Source organism: Equus asinus, chromosome X, assembly GCF_041296235.1.
Source record: "Equus asinus isolate D_3611 breed Donkey chromosome X, EquAss-T2T_v2, whole genome shotgun sequence".
In the NCBI taxonomy this organism is placed as follows: Eukaryota; Metazoa; Chordata; class Mammalia; order Perissodactyla; family Equidae; genus Equus; species Equus asinus.
The window spans coordinates 111,475,386-111,493,102 of record NC_091820.1 but is presented as its reverse complement, the minus strand read 5'-3'; the positions used below and the strand labels follow the sequence as shown (position 1 = coordinate 111,493,102).

The window sequence follows — 17,717 nt, the reverse complement described above, 5'->3', positions numbered from 1 at the left end:
TAACCACTCAGCCACGGGGCTGGCCCCTTTTGTGTGATTCCTGATGTTACGTATGAGAATCCTGAAGCCCTTGGAAGCCACAAAAACAAACAAAGGCTAGATTAACTGGTCTTGTCTTACTAAGGCAGAAAAGAGTGTACAGACATGTTAGCAAGATTTCAAAAACCAAGAGCAGGAGGCAGCATTATTCACAACAGCCATGGTATGGAAACAAACTAAGTGTCTGTCAACAGATGAATGGATAAAGAAGAGGTGGCACATATATACGATGGAATATTATTCAGCCATGATAAAGAAGGAAATCCTGCCATTATTGACAACATGCATGGACCTTGAAGACATCATGCTAAGTGAAATAAGTCAGATAGAGAAAGGCAAATACTGTATGATCTCACTTAGATGTGGAATCTAAAAAAGCCAAACTCATAGAAACAGAGAGTAGAATGGTGGTTACCAGGGGCTGGGGGGGTGAAGGAATCGGGGAGATGTTGGTCAAAGAGTACAAACTTCCAGTTATAAGATGAATAAGTTCTGGGGATATAATGTAAAGCATGGTGATTATAGTGTATTATATGTGATATATAATACTGTATTATATACTTGAAAGTTGCGAAGAGAGTAGATCTTAGGTATTCTCACCATAAAAAAGAAATGGTAATTATGTGACGATGGTGGCGTCAGCTAACGCTACAGTGGTAATCATTTTGCAATATATAAGTATATCAAATCATGTTGTACAACTTAAACTTACACAGTGTCATATGTCAATCATATCTCAACAAAGCCGGGGGGAAAAACCCCCAAGAGTGGGATGACAAAGGGGTTTTGGAATAATGTGATCTCAGGTAACAAAATGTTCCATTCTCCAGAATCTCTCATTCCCTAGCATTCTGGGTAATTTGGGGTTTGCTATATACTTAATATATTTGCAATGTATTTTGACAAGAGCCCAGGCTGTCTTCTGGAATGCCAGCTGTTGGGTGGGGTAAAATAACAAAATCCCATAGGATCTCAAAGACAGAAATCTTTATGAGTTTGCACTCAAAAGACTCTAGCTAAAGGAGAAACCGTTACTGCCAATTTTGGAAAAAAAGCAATCTGCTTAACAGTGCAGCAGACTGGAGCCAGAAGTGGCCAATGGGGCTGCAAATGAAGCAGTGGCTACAGAGACAAGAGAGGAGGGAGAAAGGAGAGTTTTTGAACTTGACAGCAGATTCAAAGGCAAATGATTCAAGACTAAAACTAAATATACCTAGTCCTTTAGCACAGGTGTTAGCAGCTGCTTCTATAATCCCCTTTTCCTGGTTGCCTGCTCTAGTAAAACCACATGGTTGCTGATGAGGAACAGAAACAATCTTATGGACTGAGTCTTCCTGTTCCCAAAAGAAGGAAGAGATGATAGCACTCTTCAGAGAATATGTGCCTCTACCACGAGATGGGCTAGTTTATGGCATCTGTTCTTGTGGGCCATTTCCACAATTGTGGGGTGGAGGCGGGGAGTGTGTCCCAGAGTCATCAAAGAGCAGTTGTGTACTTTCCCTACCTAGAGATTGGCTAAATCTCTAGAGAGTCTCTGGAAGGTCATGTGCAGTGGAGCTTAAGAGTTGTTTGCCATCAGAGTCACATCAGGCATTGTTGAGTGCTCTCTAGAACTCCAGTCCCTTCCAGCATTAGTGACCTTGTAGACCCTGAAGTCATGGGTGAGGAATCTCTAGGCCAGCCTAGGGCCTGAGGCTGCCCATGAATGCTGCTCAGCTAGGGTGTCATCTTTGAAGTGCATGGAGGAGGGGGAACTCATTTGGGGCTGCAAAGATCAGGGAAGGCTTCCCGGAATAGGCGGGGTTTGGGCTGGACCTTGAAGGGCAGTCCTTCAAGCTGGAACAGCTACTGCTCAACTTTGGTGATGCCAGTATGGTCCCCAGTGCCCAAAGTTCCACCTCCTGAACAGCTAGCCTCTGAGTAGTGGCCAGCAGGCGTGGCCAGCAGGCTCACTTGCTAAGGCCAGAGGGTTTCCTTGACCTGAATGGTCCAGATAATGGCCCCAGATCCCGACTTCATTGGGTTCCAGGAAGAACCCTTAGCGCATCACATTCCTGAACAGAGTTTCCATCTGTCAAGTACAGTTGTACAGTGAGAGATGCTTTCATTTCGAGGGACTGAGGGCCATGGGTTTGTGACTGTATAAGCTTAGACCCCTAAGGAAAAAAATGAAGGCTTGGGAAATTGTGAGGTCCTTGTGGAAATTCAAGCCTATTTCCAGTGGTTAAAAGGCACTAATGAGTATAATGCAGGCAAGAGACATTGGTTCAAACAAACAACTAATTGGAATTAAGAGAAGAAGTGTGCAGAGGCCCCTAATGAATGGATATGCTAATTGGTCTTCTTTGCTAGCCCCTTGGGCTTTGGCTGTGACATAGACTAGCCTATTAGATGCCTGCTCTGTAATAGCTGCTGAATGCTGGGGCCCTTTATTGCCATGGTAACATTGATGTCTAGAGTCTAGCTGAGCCCCGGATCTCTTAATTTACTACTCAGGCGGCTACAATTCTTTGGGTTTTATTATTCTTCATGCCCCGGGTGCCAGAGTGGCAGTGAATCATGCTTATTCATCCTCTGCACCGCCCACGGTGTCTTTGAATAAGTCAGGGTGTCTCTTACTGTGTGTGATGAGCAGATTATTAAGTTAGAGCCTATTTCTGCCTTAGCTAGACTGATGCCTCTCTGAAATCCAATGCATTTCTCTAACCGCTTGCTTACCTGCTGCATCAAATGGCTTTTGGCAAGCAGAATGATGGCACTGCAATGGGCCTGCAGAGGCCCAGCCTCCCAGAAGCCTTGTGCTTGCTTGGTGGGCAGGGAGGAGCAGAGCAATATAGAGGGGGCAGCACCAACCGGGAGAATGAACACTGGAGACAATATGCCATCAAAAAGGAGCAGTTGGAGGGGGAGAGGAGCCATTGTAGAGAGGGTGCTGGCTGGGAACTGTGGTCCTAGAAGTTTCAGTCCCTCTGGGGTCAAGGGGTAGAGCCTGGGTGGAAAAGGAGTAGTATCCCTTGTTCTGAGCAGCTCCAGAGGGAAGAAGTAGCTCCAAAAGGCTAGAAGATGCAGGGGATGGATTTCCCCTTATTTTATAAAAGACCTCTGTTAAAAAAAAAAGCTGGTCGCAGAGACCAGCTGCTTCCGAAAGTTAGTAAGCAACTTGACACTGGAGCTGCCCAAACTTCGATATCTCAGTATAAAGATGTTCTAAGCATGCACGGCCAGGGGGTAAGGAGTAGGATGGAAGGCTTTGCTAGATGACCTCTTAGGACTCTTCCAACTTTGAATCTTCTGTGTCTATATCTGATGTTGTTTATTATTAGGACATATGCTAAACTTGGATGATACTTTATATGTACATGTGCTTGCTTCAACAGCACATATGCTAAAATTGGGATGATACTCTATATGTGCTTGTCTGTGTCTATCTCCAGACATAGATGAAACTTTGCAACAGGTGCAGAGATATTTTCCTGACACCTCTGTCACTAAGAAATGGGCAACCTGAAACTAAAGATAAATTGTGCAATGAACCCCCAAATTGCAAATGATTCTTGCTAGCAAAAGAGAGTCTTGTTTTTTGTGGTTTTGTTTGTTTTGTTTTTTCCATTTCACTGCAGTGTTTGACTGGGCATTCTCATAGGAGAATTCGTAGACCAAAGAAAACTGTGGGCTACACAAATTTGGAACACCTTTACAAGGCTTTTTTGGTGTGTTTATTGGGAATGGGGTGAGAGGTTTTCTTGAGCTAACTGGAATCAAAAAGGTAGCATTTTTCCCTCTGACAGCCTGGACAGAGAACTGTAAACCTAACGACAGTCAATCAAGGGTGCTAAGCACAGAAGGGGCTGTCAGGCAACACTGGTCTTTTCTACCAAACCCTGCAAACCTGTTTATTATCAAGCAGCAGCATTTTCCCACACAAAGGACAGAGATTTAATCCAACCTGAACCCACTCTGGATTCGGCAAGCACCAGTCAGAAATCGCAGTGGCTCTCAGCTGCCTCTTAAATCAAAATCAAATTCATAAGCAAGAGCTTAAGGTCTCTCCATCAACAGCCCTGCTCAGTTACTCACTTGTTGTAAGACCACAGGAATGCCAATTGATTTTTCTGTTGCACCATCTCTCCACCTTGAAAGAAAATAAGTCCACTGTCCCTGCTTCCTCAGTCTCAGGAATGCTGTGGGCCTAGAACTCTTTAGAAAAAAATGGTGAGAGAATTCTGAAGTCAGGTGGAATTATTGCTCATTAGGGAGTATAGCATAGTGTTTAAAAGCATGGGCTCTACAATTGGAACTGGATTTGAATCCAGTACCTACTCTTAATAGCTGTGTAACCTTGGGGAAGTTACTTCACCTCTCTGAGCCTCTGATAATAATACAAACAAAAAAAACCAACCAACCAAACAGAAATACCTTGTCCTTTTTCAAGGGCTCTTCCTCACAAGGCCAATGACCTGAAGGGTAAAGGGAGCAAGGTCCCTTGGGTTGGAGGCAATGCCCCCATCTGGCTTACTAATGTCTCCCATGCTGGGCACTTGGAGCCGGGCAAGAGGGGGCAGGTATTTGGAAATGGAGTGGGAGGCAATGGTGAAGGCAGACACGCAGAGCCTGGGGTGAGTCAGTATTTTGCAGGTAGATGAGGTTTTTGAGGACCCTCATTCACATCACAACAAGTAAAACAGTGGTTCAAGCTTCAGTGCGCTCAAGAATCACCATAAGACCTTGTTGAATATGCACATTCTTGATTACTCCACAGATTACTTATTAATTTCAAAGAAAAAAATGTACCTTTACAATGAAGAGTTCTAGAAAACACCACCTTAAATAAGTGATCAAATTTAGCATCACCGATAACAAGCAGTGGCATGTGGCCCTCCTGATGTGACACAATGGGAAGTAAACAACATTGTCTCTGAAGCATTCTTGCCGGAGATATTTAATATGAATCTAATCATGAGAAAGCAATCAGAAAAATCCAGCTTGTAAACAAGACAACTGACCTGGACTCTTCAAAAACATCACTATCATTAAGAAAAAAAGCCAAAGGTACTGTTCTAGAATCTAGATTAAAGGAGACTAAAAAGAAAAGACAATCAAATGAAATTCATGATTTTTTTTTTTTTGAGGAAGATTAGCCCTGAGCTAACATCTGCTGCCAATCTTCCTCTTTTTGCTGAGGAAGACTGGCCCTGAGCTAACATCCATGCCCGTCTTCCTCTGCTTTATATGTGGGATGCCTGCCACAGCATGGCTTGCCAAGCAGTGCATAGGTCCACACCTGGGATTCGAACCGGCGGACCCAGGGCTGTGGAAGCGGAACATGTGAACTTAACTGCTGCGCCACTGGGCTGGCCCCAAAATTCATGATTCTTGATTGAATCTTGTATCAACACAAACAGCTAGGATGTTTTGGAGATAATTTGAGAAATTTTAATATGGACTCGATATTGGATAATATTATTCTATCAATGTTACATTTCTTGGATGTGAAAATGGCATTACAATTATGCGAGAGACCGCTTTTGTTCTTAGGAGATACATGCTGAAGTATTTATGTGCAAAGTGACATGATACCCGCAATTTAATTTCAAATGTTGCAGTCACATTCACACACTCTTGTATTACAGATGTGTAAATATGTATATGAAGAGAGAGAGCATGTGTGCAAATCTAAAACGTTAACAATTTCCAGGTGAAGGATACGCTGGTATTCATCAGAGTTTACTTTCAAATTTTTCCAAATAAAAAGTTGAGGGTAAAACCTAAGCCCTTTCCTGTAGCTCCATCCCAGACGTGCCTTCTCATATTCTCAATACTTCTCTGCACCCCAGTTATTAATCTAATATCCTTCATCTCATAGCAACGGGAGATAGTTGGAGTTAAGGAGACATGAAATTAGAGAAAGCTTCAGGAAGGCAGCTACATTTGAGCTTGGCCTCCAGTGATGGGTCTGGATTTTGCCAAACAAAGATAGCAGGGAAAGAACTTTCTAGAAAGAGGTGATGATTCAAATGAAGCTTGAAGAATATAGAGCAGAGGTCCCCAACTTTAGTTTGCACAGAATTACGTGAGGAGCTTGTTAACCATGAAGATTCTCTGATCCTAACTCCAAAATCGTGATTTTGCAGGTCTGAAGTAGGGCCCAGAAATTTGAAGGTTTAAAAAGCGCTAAGATGAATCTGATGCAGGGGTTCGACGACCATGTCTTAGGAAACACTGGCATGGACAGTTGCCTATTCCACATACACAGAGAACTGGCCCTGTCTCTCTCCTTTTCAGCTGAATCTTTCATAGCTGAAATGTCACCAAGGCTGACATAAACCTTCATAGGGAAGTCCTCTGTACTAGACCTGAGATGTCCAATACTCTGCTCACTATCTCCTGCTCAGGAAGGCAAATTGAGTTAGTTGTGGCATAGGGGTAACCTTGACTGTACCAGGAATGGGCCCCACAACTTGGTGACAGATAAGGTAGCCAGATACAAAGAGCTCTGCCTAATAGGATTGATAGTAACAAGCTAAGCCAATCAGACCAGCACTCTGTGGAACTGTTCTTATAGACTATGAAGAGAATTTTCCAGTCAGTGGCAAGAGGAGAATAGAGCAGACTTACAGAGGTAAGCAGGGACATTATATAAGAGGAAGAGAACAAGATGCTGATGACTAGAGCTGTTTTGGAATCTAGTAGTTTTCCAGGCTATGTGTATCGTCACCATAATCTTTCTTTTCTTGAGGTATCCTAAGTGGACCTGTGTTTCTATGATAAAAGGATGAAATTAATGCACCTTCTATGAGGATCCAAGTTCTTAGAGAACTCCTAATGCCCGCACTAAAAAAGAGTCTCTAGGGCATGTTGCCGCTCACCTGAGGAGCTGGCAGGACAGAAACAAGCTGATTGTTTCCTTGTCTCTTGCCTCTTCAAGCAGAGAAATCCTGAACCCACTTTCTCGAGACACTCTCTATTTTATAGATGATTGTGTCCCAAATGCCTCCCTTTCCTGTTGATAGTCCTTGCTTGGTTTAGGATGGTGGAACCTCCAACTTGTGTAGTCCTTTTCTGAACTGTTTTCTCCCCACCGCTTCTGGCTCCAACCCAAGCAGAGCCCAGCTTGGTAAATCTATGCCCAGAAGTCAAGAAATGAAACAATCATCCTCTGTTCAGACAAGGGCAACAGCTGCTGGAGGAGGTCAAGAAGGGGATGGATGAAGGCTGTGGGGAGGTTATTTCCACTGCTTGAAACTCTGCCAGTGGGCCATTCTGCCAGGGGGACCAGCCATCTGTCTGGACTCTGAGGGGGGAAAAACTACTGTCTCAGGCCCAAAGATACAGCCACGTTGTAGATTTTTGATGCAGGGAAATGAAATAAACATTCATGGCCCCGTCAGACTCTGGTACTCCCAGTCCCCAGCTCTTTGCAGTACACCAGGCTTATGCCACTCCTTCACCCTGCCTTTGTAGAAGGAAGCGTGACCTGGCTTGGCATTGACTTTGCCCTCACCTTTGCCCCCTGAGATTCTGTCTTCTAGGCAGGATGACCAGAAGCTGTCAAAAGGAAGAATCCTCATCCTAATGTTCCTACTCCTCTGCCTCCTTGAAACCAGGGTGCTATCCTCTGAATTCACTAAGTTTCCAGGGTAGGGAGAGGAATTCCAGCCCCAGATCTGCTATATGCACAGTATGATGTTGGACTAGTTAGTCACTTAAATTCTTTGGCCCTGAGTTTCCTCAAAGGGCTGTTGTGAGGATAGCATGTAATCACGTTGGTGAAAGTGCTAGACAAGTCATCAGGACTTCTGGTAGAGCAATCCTCTGGGGGCATAAGTGGGAATGGCCTCCCTCCTCCATAGCCTCCTATTTCTCCTCTCCCCGACACTATGCTGGCAGCTGTTGCTCCAGCTTTAGTGAACAGAGTGAATGATTGTTTAACATCCCAACATTGTTGAAGGTAAAAAGAGTTTGTAGATAATGAAAGCAAAAAAACCTATGTGAACAAAAGGGATACTTGGGACTCCTGAGATTAGAAATCTCTACTGAAACCACTTTATACAATTAATTTGGGGGTTAGAAATATATGGAAAACGTGATCATGGGGTCCCACCATTGTACACCCCCTGAAATACCGCCTATGTGGCCCAGGAAGGATATAGGAGGCCTAGTGCCTTTTGATGTAGAGTTTGGCAAATATCCCCAAAGAGCTAAAACTAGCTGGTTATTTATGAAGTATCTAAGGTGTTCAAGTTGTTGTATCCTCTGAGCAGTTCTGTCCAGCAATATGAATCTGCCTGACAAAAGCCTGACTATTACAAGAACCATAGCCCTGGGAAAAGAGCACGACTAAGAAGACAGGATGATAGATTAAGGACTTCCATTAACCCAGAAGGCAGAAGGAAAGACAATTAAACTGATACTTTAAACCCCTTCTCTGATTAATGGGACACCCAAATCATCCAACTTGAAAAGTAAAGTCAGGTCCGGTGACACATAGGTATGGGGGAAGGGCAGAGGGGAATGACATCATACGATGCAGCAACTACCCCTGAACACAGTTCAGGAAGCAACGCCATCCTGGGAAAAGAGTATGGGTTCTGGAGTCAAATAAGTATGGGTATAATTTCTAGTTGTGATACTTTTCACCTGTGTGACTGTCAAGAATTTTGATGGTTCTGAGATTTTTTTCTTGCTTGCAAGCTAACAAGTTAGCTTGCCACATTTTCATGGATGTGGACAGAAGACGTGAGACTCCTGGGTCAGAGATAAGGGACTTTATTTTTCACAGCAATAGTAGTAACCAGAGTGTGAGCATCTTCCTGTGTCAGTTCCCCTTGCCCCCAAGTCTCATAGAAGCTATTAGAAAAGGGCCAGGTGACACCCACACATGCTGTGGGTTGTGTTACAGATAGCAACACTGAGATTAATGAATTTGAATCTTTTATTATGGGCAGTAAGTATGCTTTTCCTTTGCTCCAGAGGGAGACGCTGTATCTTCCAAAGCTGTTCACTATACAAACATCCTTGAAAAAATAGTCTGGAACAATGTCAGTCAGTGTCTCTGCTCAGAAGACGTGCAGAAACATGAGAGATCCATGGGAAATTGTCTCACAATAGTGATTATGAGCAAATTAACTAACCTCTTTGAGGCTCTTTTTTCATCTGTAAAGTGTGTATTGTAATAGTACCTACCTCATGGAATTGTGAAGATTAAATGATTTCATACATGTTAAAGCACCAGACACCTAGAAGATGTTCAACAAATGTTAGTTTTGTTCCTCTCGCTCTCGCTTTCTCACTGCTATTACTAGAAGGCTCTACTGTTCCACACTTCCTGTTCTGGTCCTGCATTCATTCCATGGCTCCCAACAAAGACCTCAGTTTGTTTCTCACCACCTTTTCTCACTCATTTGCTAGTTTCCATCCACATCCTGTCAGGATTTAAGTCTCAGTTAACTAGTTAATTAATTCTTCATTCCTTTAACAAATATTTACAGGACTGCGACTATGTGTCAGATACTATGCTAGGTGCTGGGGATACAGCAGAGAATGAAAAAGACATGGTCACAACCCTCATGGAGCATGCCTTTTAGTTGGGAAGATAGACATTAAACAATTAAATAAAAAATTATTGGTCATCAGGAAAGCATAACACAGAGAAGAGAGGATTATCTCCATTTCCCTCATTTGATCTGTGCTGCCTCACTGAGAGGCACTGTCCACATAAGAGCATATCTCTTAGGACTTTTCCTTGATGGAGTCAAACTTCACTCCTGGGCCCTAACTAGGCAAAAGTTCAGTCTAAACTTGTGGACCAGCTAGGATGCAGAACACTGTCCAAGGAGTGGAGTCCTATTACTTTCCAAGACAGGCAGCAACACTGGTGATAGAAAGGAGGGTCAGGGAAATGAGGCTTCTAGAATCTGCTGAGGACTTGAAAGAACAGATCCCAGGTGACGTTAGCAGAGTCATTCTTTAAGAGAAAACACAGCTGCCAAAGGAGTGTTTGAAAGCAAATCTGTTGGCTTTCACCTTTAAGGAACCTACACAGTGCCCTCATTTTTCACAATTAATTAGCTACACAAACCTTCCTCCCCTTATTCAAAGGTCAGCCTCACCTCTGGCGTAAAAGGAAATGATCATGCACTCCAAACCAGTGAGACATTTCCCTGGTTTGCTACCACCCTTCCTCCTCCCAGCTGAATATTTTTTTGTCTCTCCAATAGGATTGTAAGAAACTTGAAAGTAAGGCCTGTACCTTACACTTCCCTTATAACCCACTTCCACTCCTTTCCTTTCCAGCAAAGGCTGCATCTGTTCAGTGACACAATCTGTTCTCAAAAATAAATAAATAAATGAAAATAACTAGCTAAAAAAAGGAATGATGGTGTGGAATGGTATGGTGTTTACAAACAGATTCATGGTTATTTTATTTATAAAAATTCCCAGACTTCTCTGGTCAGTCACTCTTACGGTATCAACAAAACATTTTTTCCCTAGTATTTTGTGAGCCCAAACAGATTGGTCTCCCTAGTTTCACAGTTAGAAAGTCAGGTGTTAATTTGAACCAATCCTGTGCTAGTACAGTACTGCTAGGAATAGAAGGAAGGAAACATTATCCCTAACTTTCTCTTTAATCATTAGCTTGGCGTCTTTCTTAGTCTAATCCCCTTGATCATGAGTCAGAGACCTTTCCAAGTGGTATGCCAAGGCTTCTGTCACTGTTCCGTCCCTAGGGTACGGGGCAAAGGGTAATTGACTTTAGGGGAGGGCATGAGGGAGGAGGTTGTTACCTCTCAGCTACTGTAACTTGGAAGTCAAGGGGAGAAACCAACTCTTTGGAGAGAAGAGGACTGGAAGGAACTTTCAAATGTAGCAGCAAGGAGACCCTCACAAGTAGGGAAGAGGAAGAAGTTATGACAACTGTAAAAATCACCCCAGGCACTGAATCTGGCTGTTCACTTAACAGGACTGGACCTAGGAGACCTTGAGAAGTCAATAATTCCTAACTTGATTCCAGAGAGGAAGGATGGTGCAATGGGAAAAGCATAGAACTTGAGCTTTGACAGCCCAATATACTTAATTACGTCTAAAGTTAGTGTATTGAGGTACCTTCTAAAAAATGCAAGAAACTGAGAGCACTATAACTGTAATCACTTCTCTCTAGATATTTCCTCCTTTAAAAAATTGTGAAATATAATATACATACAGATTTTTAAATAGACTTCAATTTTTAGAGCAATTTTAGGTTCATTGAATGAAAAGTACAGAGAGTTTCCATATACCCCCTGTCCTCCCACCAACACACACACACCACCTTCCCCACTATCAACATCCCCCACCACAGTGGTACATTTGTTACAATTGATGATCCTACATTGACAAGTCATTGTCACCCAAAGTCCACATTAGGGCTCCTTCTTGGTGTTGTACATTCTACGTATTCTGACAAGTGTATAATTGCATGCATCCACCATTAAAGCGTCATACAGAATAGTTTCACTGCCTTAAAAGTCCTCTGTGCTCCATCTGTTTATCCCTCCCTCTCCCCTAACCCCTAGCAACAACTGACTTTCACTGTCTCCATAGTTTTACCTTTTCCAGAATGTTATATAGTTAGAATCATATAGTACGTAGCCTTTTCATTGGCTTCTTTCACTAAATATATGTGTTTTAGGTTCCTCCATGTCTTTTCATGTCTTGATAGTTCACTTCTTTTTAGTACTGAATACACACAAATTTGATGCAGAAAATATTATTGTGCAGCCTAACGAAAACATTTAAAAAGCTAACACGATAGGGAAACCACTACTCAGGTCAATGAATAGATGATTGACAGCACCCAAGAAATAACCCTTCCCCCATGTGGATTTCTAAAAGACAGCTAGTCTAGACTCTTCAAGATATCAGTGAATAACATGAAAAGAAAGGTTGAGAAGTCTCTTTTAAGTTAAAGAAATCTAAAGAGACAAAGCAACAAAATGCAATATGTGAACCTTGTTTGGTTATTGTTTCCCCACATCCCCACCTCCTAAAAAAGATCCATAACGGACACTTTTGGAGAAATTTGAATATGGAATGTTTATTAGATGATACTATAGAATTATGTTAATTTATTCAAGAATGATACATAATGGTATTGTCGTTCTATAGGAAAATGTCCTTATTTTGGGGAGAGGCATTCTGAAGTATTGAGGGATGAAGTTTCCTGATGCCTTCATCTTATTTTGATATGGCTTAGCAAAAAAATATATATGGGGGTTCCATTTCCAGCATGACAACGTGAGGAGCTAGCTCTGCAGAGAAACTGGTGAAAATTATGAAAAAATACATACAACCATTAAAAATCTCTGCAAATGATTCTAAGGACATAGAGCAAATAAAGAAACATCTCTTCAAGAAAGTGGAGTAAAATTTGGTGAGAACATGGAGAGTCTGTGGTATTTGAACCAAGACCCATTCCCTCCCTCCCCCTTCCTAGCTCTGTGGGAAGGAAACTTCACTCCAGATTGGTGTAGCCAAGAGTACATGGCTCCACCTTCCCCTTGCTCCCCAATTTGAAGGCTGTCTTCTCAGGAGGGGCAAAACATGAGCATTTCTCATCTTACCTTAAGCTACTTGTTGCTGAGGCTAAGATCCAGTGAGTGTGGCCAAGTGTGGCTTCCTTCTTTCACCCAGCCCCCACTCATGGATAGAGGTTCTGCCTTGGGCATGGCACCACTGAGAATACTGGGGCTTGTAAGGTAGTGGTTCCATGCTGGGAGAAGCAAGCCTAGAAAACCTGAGCCTACCGCCCACCATTCCACTGAGCACCAAGCTCCTAGAGTGGGAGTGTCACTCAGAGAGAAGTGTACCATTATCCTTACCCCCAGCTCCAGAGCCAACCGGCTCAGAGATTTTGCCTGGGGGCAGAAGCAGGTCGTAAACAGAGAGCTCTGAATGTCTTCCCAAACGAACTGACTTCATTTGCAGCAGAGTGTGGAGAAATTCCAGTTTAAGGGGGCTCTCAAAAATAGTAGCAGTTGTGGGGAAAGGCAATTGGCAGGAGATTGGTAGAGTCATTGGAGATATAGGCTAAACTGTGGTGCTCCTAGTTTGCTGGAGAGAACCTGGAAAAGAGACAGCTGGGAGGAGCCCTTTTGGGGTCAGAACAAATTTCAAACACTTACCTCAGGAACTGCCCTTTCTTAATCTGGTTGGATCAGTCTGTGGAACAGTTTGTGGCCCAAGGCATTGTTGAAAACAATAGAGCAATCAGCTGACAATTAGTGAAGCTTAACAGCTACATATGGTTGGGGAAAAAGACAAAAAGAACCCTGTGCAAAGGGTGACTGCTGGAATACCCAAGGCCGCACCCCCTTGAGGAGTAACAGCAGAGCCTTCACATCATGGTGGTGATGGGTGGGAGATAAACTTCACGAAACTAATTCAGATGGCCACTAAACCAACAAACAAACAAGCAAAAAACAAAAAACCAAGCAAATACAAATAACAAGCCCTCGAGGGGGGACCAGTACCCAGAGTTGCTACAATGGATTATCTAAAATACCCAGTTTCCAACAAAAAATTATGAGATATGCAAAGGAATAGTATGTATGACCAACACACTGGGGAAAAAAACGCAGGCAGCAGAAACTCTCTGTGACAGTGTTGTGGACTGAGCGTTTGTGTCCACCAAAATTCATATGTTGAAGCCTTAATCCCCAGTGTGATGGTATTTGGAGGTGTGAGCTCTGGAAGGTAACTAGATTTAGAAAAAGTCATGAGTGTGGGGCCCCCATCAGGAATAGTATCCTTATAAAGAAGAAGAGAGACCAGAGCTCACTGTCTGCCATGTGTTTATTGCAGCATTATTCATGATAGGTAAAATGCAGAAACAACCCAAATGTTCATCAACTGATGTATGCATAAATGAAATGTGGTAAATCTATACAATGGAATATGATTCGGCCATAAATAGGCATGCAGTACTGTTATAAACTGAATTGTGTTCCCCTGAAATTTATATGTTGATGCTCCAACCTCCACTGTGATTGTATTTGGACATAGGGCCTTTGAGGAGATAATTAAGGTTAAATGAGGTCTTAATCTGATAGGACTGGCATCTGTCTAAGAAGAGGAAGAAATACCAGAGATTTCTCTCTCTGTCTCTGTAGGCACACAGAGGAAAAGCCATGTGAGGATACAGCAAGAATGCAGCCATCTGCAACCCAAGGAGAGAAGTCTCACCAGAAACCAACCCTGCTGGCACCTTGACCTTGGCCTTCCAGTCTCCAGAACTGTGAGAAAATAAATTTCTGTTCGTTAAGCTACCCAGTCTGTGGTATTCTGTTATGGCAGACCAAACAGACTAATACAACTACTGATACATGCTATAACATGTGTGAACCTTGAAAACATTATTCTAAGTGAAAGAAGCCAATCATGAGATATCACATATTATATGATTCCATTTATATGAAATGTCCACAATAGGCAAATCTACAGAAACAAAGTATATATTATTGCTTGCTTAGGGCTGGGAGGATGAGGACATACGGAGTTGATAGCTAAAAGTATGGAGTTTATTTCTGAGGTGATGAACATGTTCTAAAATTGAATATGGTAATGGTTGCATATATCTGCAATTATACTAAAAATCATTGGAATGCACTCTAAAAATGGGTGAATTGATAGGATGTGAATTATATCTCAGTAAAACTGTTTAAAATATATATATGTATGCATGGAGAGATACAAAGCAAAATGCCAAAATGCTCGCAATTGTTACATCGAACAGGAGAGTACATGTATTAATTATATTAGTCTTTCAATTTCTCCTGTATGTGTGAAAACTTCCATAATAAAAAATTGGAAAAAATAGAAGAAGATTCCCATTTGTTCCTTCCTGATCACTTTCACCTTTCTTCTTCCACGAAATAACTAATCTCCTGACTTTTGTGATAATCGTGTCCGTGCTTTTCTTTACAGTCCTGCCACCTGTGTGTGAGTGAGTCCCTAAACAACATAGTTTAGTTGTTCCTGTCTTTCAACTTTATATACATGGAGTCATACAGTATGTCATATTTGTTCCTGGCTTCTTTCCATCAATATTATGTTTGTAAGATTCATTCATGTTGTTGCATGTAGCTGAAGTTCATTAATCTTCATTGCTGAATAGTATTGCATTGTATGGGTATATCACAATTTTTATCTTTCCTACTGCTGATCAACGTTTTGGGTTATCAAGTGTAAGGGCTATTACAACAATTCTGCTAAAAACATTCTTGTGCATGTCTTTTGATGAACATGTATACACATTTCTGTTGAGTGTATACCTAGAAGTGGAATTGCTGGCTCACAGAAAATGCGTTAGCTTCAAATCTACTAGATATGCCAAACTTTTTCAAAGTGGGCGAATCAAATTCCATCTCCACTAGCAGTGTGTCAGAGTCCCTGTTGTTCAACATCCCTGCCAACGGTTGGTATTTTATAAGAATTTTTTTTAAAAATTTAGTTATTCTCGTGGATGTGTGATGATATCTCAATGGTCTTAATTTGCATTTCTTGAAAGTTGAGGACATTTTTATATGTGTATTGGTCATTTGGATTTCCACTTTTGTGAAGTAACCATTTATGACTTTTTGCCCATTTTTGTTATTTTCTTATCATTGCCCAGCAATTCTGTATATGTCCCAGGTCTTAGGATGTTATTTTCTACACATATACTTTGTGCAAATATCTTTTGCTACTGTATGGCTGAATTTTTAATTCTCTTAATGGTGCCTTTTGATGAACTTTTTAATTTTAATGTGCCCAAAGTTTTCTATTATTTTCACTTTATGGTTACTAGTTTGTGTACTGTTTAAGAGGTTCTTCACTATTCCAAAGTTATGAACGTAATCATTTACATTTTAAAAGCATAATTTCACCCTTCAAATTTAGATGTATAATCTACTTGTAACTGATTTTGGAGTATTAATTGAAGTAAAAGTCCAATTTCTTTTATTTTTCCATGTGGGTACCCAATTGTCCCAGCACAACTTTTGAAAAGAACCATCTGTGCCTCTTGGCTATTCTTTCAAGAAGAACTTGCCATCCAGCTGCAAGAAGTGCAGTTAGCTGTCAGCCTCAAGCTGCAGCACCTTTGGATATACTAAAGCATTTAAACAGGAGCCAACCTCTTCCCAGGCAGCCTCTAGCTATGACTGAGCATAGGAAGCGTACTAAGGCCTAATCCTTTCTGCCTAGTGAGGGGTTTCTCTAATGGACTCTTCATCCAGGATGCCCAAACTTTCACACTCTGAGATTCTCCATGCCAAATTTTGCTTACTCTTCCTTTGTCTTTCACAGATGTTACCCTCCAATAAACCACTTGTACTTGTAAATCCATCTCAGTGTCTCCTTACCAGAGGTCCTAAACTAACAGATCTGCTACCAGGAGTGATCCAAGAAACCAGGCAATAAAATGGAGTTTGGAGTTTGGGAGATGGGATTACTCACCACTGGGCTGTCGATGTGGACCCCATCCCCAGTGGTATGTGGGGTATGGATTTGCCCAGGCACAAGATGGTGGCTCACTTGCTAAAACTTTCACAGGTAGTGTCTTGGGGAAATGGTCCATGGAAAGGAACATGTTAGTGCAATGATTTAGGCTTTTGGGAAATGAGTCAGGGGGAGAAGAGGGAATCATACAAAGACAATGAAATTTGCCAGCTCTTATTTAGTTGCATTGATACCCTACAGCAGAATCATGAAAAGGTGAGGGCTGTTAACAAACAATAAAAAACTAACCGTGAAATCCACAGTGCCTCTTTGGTAGCTTACACAAAAGCTCTTGTCTTCTGCAGAGGAAGAGCAGAAAAAAATCTGAAGACCAAACTCAGGATTTTAAAGAATGGAGGAGCTTCAAAGATGATTGAATGTTCGGCGGAGGCAGGTCTGTTATGCTAAAGGCAAAGCCTTGGTTGGGAAAACTTGAGATACATATGGCTGAATGATCCTGAACATTTTGGCTCCTGTCTTAGTTCATTTGGGATATGATAACAAAGTACCACAGATTGGGTGACTTATAAATAACAGAAATTTATTGCTCACAGTTATGGAGGCTAGAATTCTGAGATCAGGGTGCCAGCATGGCCAGCTGAGGGCCCTCTTGCCAGGTTGCAGACTCCTTGCTGTGTCCTCACATGGTGGAAGGGGCTAGGGAGCTTTGTGAGATCTCTTTTATAAGAGCACTAATCCCATTCGTGAAGCCTCCACCCTCATGACCTAATCATCTCCCTAAGACCCCACCTCCTAATACCATTACAGGGCATAGGATTTCAACATGCGAATTTGAGGGGGACACAGACATTCAGACCATAGCAGCTCCCCAGGCTAGCATTGCCAGATTTGGCAAATAAAAGTTAAAATTTTGCATGGGATATATTTATACTAAAAATTTATTCATTTATCAGAAATTCTAATTTAACTGAGTATCCTGTCAATTATCTGACACTCTTACCCCAGGTCCCTCTGCACCCTCAGAACTTGCACAAGTGGCCCATTCTTTTCTATTAAAAAGTAGCAGCACTCCAACAATGAGAGACAAAGAGGGACAGGGTATAATGATAAAAGGGATACTCTGCCAAGAGGACATAACACTTCTAAATACATATGCACCTAATACAGGAGCACGAAAGTACATAAAGCAACCATTAATTGAC

The 17,717-nt window shown here is 42.0% G+C and overlaps 1 protein-coding gene across 5 annotated transcripts in view; it reads left to right on the top strand.

Moving 5' to 3' along the window:
* TMEM255A (transmembrane protein 255A) overlaps positions 1–17,717 on the top strand; it is a 105,309-nt gene that overhangs the window by 7,729 nt on the left and 79,863 nt on the right. For all 5 annotated transcript variants that reach the window (XM_070502385.1, XM_070502384.1, XM_070502386.1 and 2 more), the window contains exon 2: positions 14,187–14,311. In XM_070502385.1, the coding sequence (XP_070358486.1) occupies positions 14,187–14,311 (125 nt within the window). The remainder of the gene's footprint in view (positions 1–14,186; positions 14,312–17,717) is intronic.